Source organism: Psittacula echo, assembly GCF_963264785.1.
Source record: "Psittacula echo genome assembly, chromosome: 3".
NCBI classification, from domain to species: domain Eukaryota; kingdom Metazoa; phylum Chordata; class Aves; order Psittaciformes; family Psittacidae; genus Psittacula; species Psittacula echo.
The window spans coordinates 73,597,549-73,604,145 of NC_137736.1; the positions used below are offsets into that span (position 1 = coordinate 73,597,549).

Sequence of the window (6,597 nt, forward strand, 5' to 3'; positions counted from 1 at the left end):
ATCCAGTGGGGATGAGCGCAAAACTCCTATAAAAAGACAATGGAAAATACAAGTAGTAGTCTTTAAGAAAATGAATAGTGCCTAAATCCCAAGTTGAACAGTCAGTGTTAGGCAACTGCAAAATAGGCAAGCATCACTGAAGTGTGGAACAAGTACAGCTTTCAGAATAAGCGAAGTCATCTTTTTTGCTTCACTTCGCACTACACTTACAGATGAAATACTGGACCTTCACTGAAGCATCAATTTTCAAGAAAACAACTGACAAATCCAAAGAGGAGGAACATGAAGAATGGCCTACAATAAACACTGAATGAGCTGGATTTGGTTACTTTTTAAGGGAAGGTTGAAAGAGGGCTTCCTAAGAACCAAAGTACTCAGCAGGCTACTGCAAAGAAAAGGGGATCAATTTATTTTCAGTTTCTCAAAAGACAGAAGATGCAATGGGCTTAAAATTGGAATTAATGAGATCCATACCAAGCACTGGGGGGAGACACACCACTTTCCAATAGTAAGGACAATGAAACCCTTGAGCAGATTACTAAGGTTTTTTTAAAGCATCCAGCACTGGACACAGTTAAGGAAGGAAAAAGCCCACCTTGTCAGTACCATGACCATGGCAAACTGTTTAATAGTTCTTGTTCCTTACATTTATATTAAAAAGCCCAAACAAACAAATAAAAAACCCAACTCTATAGAGCTCATTGGCTCTAACATTCATTTCAGTAGAGAATACCAAGGTATCCTAGATAAGGTATAGGTATATCACTAGGAATGGGTTCAAATTCTAGAGAATGTATTGGGGTTTCTGGTTTGGTTTTGGGTTGGTTTTTTTTTTAGTTTAAACATTTGTGACTTTTTATTCTCTTCTCCCCCTACCTCCAGCATAGTCTTAATTTTCAATTAACCCTCTTCCATGTTTATGATGACCATAGTTAACAGGGCTGCAAAAAAGAGTCCATCTTACCCTCTGTTATTGCTAGAGCTTTAAAAACACTCAGTAGTCAAACAAAGGATTGCATAAGAAAGAAATCCTACTAATAGTTTCTATTCAACTCTCCCAGTTCCATGACTCATGGGTTTACTGCTGATTTATACTTCTATAGAATAGCAGAGCACACAGTAAGTTAAACAGACATGAGGAAATGGAGAGTATAATGGAAGCAAATTAATGAAAATCAATAGTTTCGAAGACTAAACTGCACTGATAATAAAGCTCATGGGGTTTACAGAATTAGTCTGATTTCACTATTTTCAAATGAGAAAATTAGACAACACTTTCAATGCAGTGTTCTCTCAAGTGTGTAGTTTAAAAGATTACCTTCCTAGTTTAATCAAACTTGTAATACATAATAATGAATAATTATTAATTATATTGCAGGCACACCGGCAAGGGAGAAAATGTGCCTTGATTAGGACTTCTAAGATCCCCTCTCAATCCCTCATACGTACAGTATAGAGGCAAAGCAAGCCCTGTCTCACACACCAAGTTTTACCTGGTAACCTAACAGAGGCAGACAATCAGTTTGGACAACATCTCTACAACATCAGATGTTGAATTCTTCTCATCTAGTTTTAGACAACAAGCCCGCATTAGCCATTCCAATCATCACTTGCAATGAGTGAAAGGAAGAAATGCCCCCCCCGAGAAGACAGTTCAGTAGATCTCGGACATACCTTAGACCCTCCCAAATGGCTGCTTGTATTATTCTGTTTCTTGCCACTGTCTACAAAGGTAGCATAATTTCACTCCCTCAGACTTGAGACCAACTCTTCCCTCACATCCCAGGTTAGACATCTAACAACGTTTCTCTTCCCTTTCTTTTCTCAAGCAATGCTGGCTAAGACTCCACAGTCGCAGCTTCTTGGCACCTCAGAAGGAAAGCCAAGTTCCAGAGGTGGAGCTAGACACAAGCATCATCAACTTCAATGACTTTGAGAGAGCAAAGCAAATACACAAAAGACTGTTCCTTTAAAAAACGATTACAGCCCAGTTTCAGTTACCTTTTTTTTTTTTTTTTTGTAGCAGCCATTTTTGTGAGGCAAAGTAAATAACCCAAGTTGTAGACAACAATGCATAGCAGTAACCCTGCTGTTAAATGTATGGAGGGCTATGCTACTGATGCAAGAACTTCCAAGTGAACCTGACTGCATCTTCATGGGGAAAGTCCCACTGCTTGGATAACACTAATTATTTGAAATGATGAGCTGAAAACTGTGCTAGTAAGAATTTAATTTAAAACTGCATCAGCTCCCTGCCCTTCGCCATGTCCTCACTATCCAGACAGGAACTCTTGTAAAAGTGAAAGCCATAAGTTAGTCTGAAAAATTAATAGCCTGGCTCTGTAAACACATCTTGCATCCTGAAAATTAAAACATGCAAATGTCTGAAGAAATAAAGTTTAAAATTGTTGGTTTGGTTGCTGGTTTTGTTTTGTTGGGGTTTTTTTAAGTAATGACATTCAAAAGGATAACTTTGATTCCTACCAAAAAAAGATAGTTCTACAACTTCACAACAGCATCCAACACATTGACAAACAAATTTTCCTACTGAAGTACCTAAGCTGGGATGAGAGCACAGAACACTTCATACTATTAACTCAGGCAGAGGTAAAGGTCCAGTGAGACCTAAGTTAGAACTGGTGCTTGAGCTTTAAGAAGCTCAAATTGGCTGGGGCACAGCAGCAATTTCTCCCGTGTTCTTTCCTGGGACCTGAGACTTCAAGACACCAACATCAGAAACACAAAAAATGAGATAAAGTCTCTCTAAAACCCTGAGGAGATTTCAGAAGTAAAACATCTTTAAACACACTGCCCATAAAAGACAAAGACCCCCAGGGTGAGGTGAGGTAAGGTAGTGCTTCACACACCTTCTAAGACCCTTGGGACTATCATCCACTCCCTCCTTTCCCTGCCAGCTAACCCCTTCCCCCATGAATTCTAGTTTCTTCATGAACTCTTCTAAAGACCTGCATTAAAAGGTAGGACCTAATCTAACTTGTTCACAACAAAACAGCAAAGAAAATACTTCTGAGAGCCACTTATTTAATTTTTTACTCAACATTACTCTATTACCAGCCATGTAAGAAGCAAATTTTCCAAATGTGGAGATTTACACTGTAAATCCCTTATTCCCTCTATGTAGCAAAAGACAGGCTACATAAATAGAGATCTGAAGAAAACACAGATTTTTTTGCTTCTCCTGCTATGATGAGAAACAAGAAATAATCCCAAATACACTTAACAACATCCTCACTTCATCAAATACATGGAACAAGAGATCAAATACCTTGGCACCAAATTCATAACATAGTATGTCCTGCTCAGAAAAAACTCAGATATTTAACCAATTTAGCCTTATTTTCTGACTCCATAGCTGGAAAGTAGAAACGTTGAGCTATTCAAGGAAAATGCCTCAAATACATTCAGAAGCTTTAAAGGATGACTTAAAAATAATCAGTATGTTTTATGTTAGACACATATGCTAGTTTCTTGCCTATTTTTGACACATAGTCTCCTCATTCTCAATTCTCAGTTTAAACATTTAAAAAAAAAAGCTTAGATGCATGCCTCTAATAGTACAGTACTCCAGCAGAGTAGCTTAGGCTTGATGCCAACTTTACCAGGAGCAAAGATATTCACAGCAGAGACAAACTGTACTTTGGGGTTATCTGATTCATTTTACAGTCCTTGAAAAGCTTAAGTCAAGCTACACGATTATAAAGAGAAAACAAAGGGGAAAGTGAAAAGGTGCCTGTAATACAAGAAGCAATGGGTAATAAAACAATGCAACAAATAATTATTCATAGCACTTTCCTCACTTACATAAAGACCAACCAAGAAGTGCAATGTCACATTAACCAAATAATTCACTAACTAAACAAATGTTTAAGAAAGCAGTACCAAGTTGTGATGGCGAAATGTCACTACATGTCTGCCTTCAATCAAAAAATCACTACCCACCAATCACTATGACCTGCTTTGTAATTCAAGTCAAAGTTTTAAGTTTAGTTCACATAATCATGTCTTTATTTACGAGGACTGAGGCCACTACTCCATTTTTAGTGCCCACTTGTGATCTTTGCAATTCCATTTAACACTCCCTTATTTTCTTACTAGTATTTTTCATAAGAGAGGAAAAAGGACTTCAGTGGCAGATTACGTATTTTCAGACACTTCCATGAATATTACTTTTCCTTCTTATGTCCCTGGTTAACATTACAAGTTTACTGAATATTCCTTAAAGCTGTACACTTAACACCAAGTGATTTTGTCTTTCAAGACATTCACAGCATCTCTCTTCCATTAGCACACTAATATGTGCACTTATCTCCAGCTAAACATTTTACACAAAATTGTGTGAACTACCTTAACAGTATTCTGCAAGTACAGTCCAAGTCCCCAACCAGCAATGATAAATTCAAATTATACTGACTGGAGTCATGCCAAATGGGACTAGCTTTGCTATATGAGAGGGCATGAACATCAAAGGTTCATGTCAAATAACCTTCAAATTGCCACAACAATCAATTTTATCATCTTCATGAACAGACCCTGTGAACATGAGTCCACGTACGTCATGGACTGTGTGTGTTCTTAAATTACAAGGCACAAAACACAATGTGTGAGTGATCCTACTGAAAATTTAAACTTTGCCAATTCATGCAATTAAGACGGACAGTAAAATGAAAGAGTGTAAGTTCTCAAGAAACTATAACAAAAAAAAAAAGTTTTTCCTAACTATTTTACAGCTGTTGAAGTTACAATCGTTGCATTTCAAAGGTTTAAGCAAAAATTCAACTCATAACTTCTCACTACACACAGCCAAAATCCATCATACAGATAAAGAGAGTATCTAATATTAGCCTGAACATCTGATTTAATAGCAAATAAATCAGAACAAACCCCAAAACTTACTGAATCACCTACAGCTATCTCGTACCGAGATCACCCATCTGACAACCCTTCCATTTCCACAATTTCCACATTTCCATCGACTTCTTGCGAGACACAACAAAAGCACAGTACAAGATAAACGCAGAGAAGCAGCATGCACATGATATTCAGAAGTTTTCCGCTGTCGTCAGATCATCGACAGAACATTGACAGTGTTATTTTTTCGATGGTACTGCGCTCCCTGCTCAAAGCGTGAATACACATCTCCTGCTGACTCTGAGCTCTCACATACAGCGAGCGATCAGTACACAGCGGCAAGCAGAGAACCAGCCTATCTGCCAACAAGAAACACGGGGAAAGAGAGTTTAAGGGCTTCCGGATAGTTCAGACTCCGCTATTACACCACACAGCAGCTGTAGCCATCCACTAGATTCTGCAGAGGCACGTTTCTTATGCAGAAGAGTGTAACTCTTTGTTAAAAACAAGTTTCCGAACAACACACAGACCGGAGAAACTTGCATAAGCCCCAGCAGAGTTTCTCCCGTGCTGCCCTGTGCAAACGGCAGCTGTGTATGTGCTGGGTGGAATCAGCGCAAGTTTGAGGAGATGCGAGCGCACTACAGGTAACAGGGCGGGAAAGAGCCCAAACTAGAACCTCCTGTGGGAGATAAGCCTTTTTAACCATCATTTATTTATTCATTTCCCCCGACCGCTCCTTACAGCCGCCGAGTCCCGCGGCCGGCACTTACCTGAGGGTGCGGTTGCCGGCGCAGCCACGGCGCTCCATGGCGGCAGGCACGCAGCTGGTGAGCTCGGTCCAGTCGGCGTGCAGCCCGCAGCTCCAGCCGGTGGAGAAGCGGGAGAAGAGCCACGTGTCCTTGTCGCCGCCCGGGCGGTGGCAGGCGCACTTCTTCTGCCCGGCGCGGCAGTAGCAGGGCTGCTCCAGGCGGATGTTGCGCACCAGATGCCTCCCGAAGGTGGTGCCGCCTGTCTTCTGGATGTGGAGGAAGACGATCACGTCGCGGCCCCGCATGTCGAACCGCACGCGCCGACACAGCTCCCCCCGCGCGAACGGGAACTTGGCCACCAGCCGCGGCAGCGCCGCCGCTGCCTCCGCCGCCTCCTCCTCCTCCGAGGTACCCGCTGCCGCCTCCTCCTCCTCCTCCCGCTCCGCCGGGGCCCCCCCACGGCGGGCTGCGGAGGCCGGCGGCCGGCGGGCGCAGGCGGCGCCGGGGCAGGCGGGCGACACATACTGGTAGACGATGAGCAAGAAGAGCAGCGCCAGCAGCGGCGGCAGCAGCCACCTGTTGAAGCGCTCGTCCATGGCGGTGCGCAGGGGGCAGCGCGGCGCGGGATCAGGCGCTGCCGGGCGCTGCCAGGGCGGCCGCCCCGCTCTGATCCCGCAGCCGAGGGTCTCCCGGCTCCCTTCCCGATGGCATGGTCCTTGCAGGCGGCTGCGGCTGGGCTCGGCTCCGCTCCCCTCAGCGCAGCGCGCCGCGCCGCAGCCCGCCCGAGGCGGCCATCCCGCTCCCCGCGGCTGAGGCGAAGCGGCGCCCGCCGAGCGGGAGCGCCTCGCGCCGAGCCCGGCACACGCTGCTGGGCGGCAGCAGCGGCAGCACCACAGAGTCCGCTCCGCCGGCAACTCTCCAGCCCAAACACACGGCTCGGCCCCCGCCCGCCAGCCAATCGGGGTAAAGCCGGCCG

At 44.1% G+C, this 6,597-nt stretch overlaps 1 protein-coding gene across 1 annotated transcript in view; it reads right to left on the reverse strand.

The window, feature by feature from the left end:
- Positions 1–6,217, reverse strand: part of HS6ST3 (heparan sulfate 6-O-sulfotransferase 3) — a gene marked incomplete at both ends in the record, with an annotated part of 297,766 nt that extends 291,549 nt beyond the window's left edge. The window contains one exon of the mRNA XM_080612503.1: positions 5,643–6,217. Within this exon, the coding sequence (XP_080468629.1) occupies positions 5,643–6,217 (575 nt within the window). The remainder of the gene's footprint in view (positions 1–5,642) is intronic.
- Between the last annotated feature and the right edge of the window lie 380 nt (positions 6,218–6,597).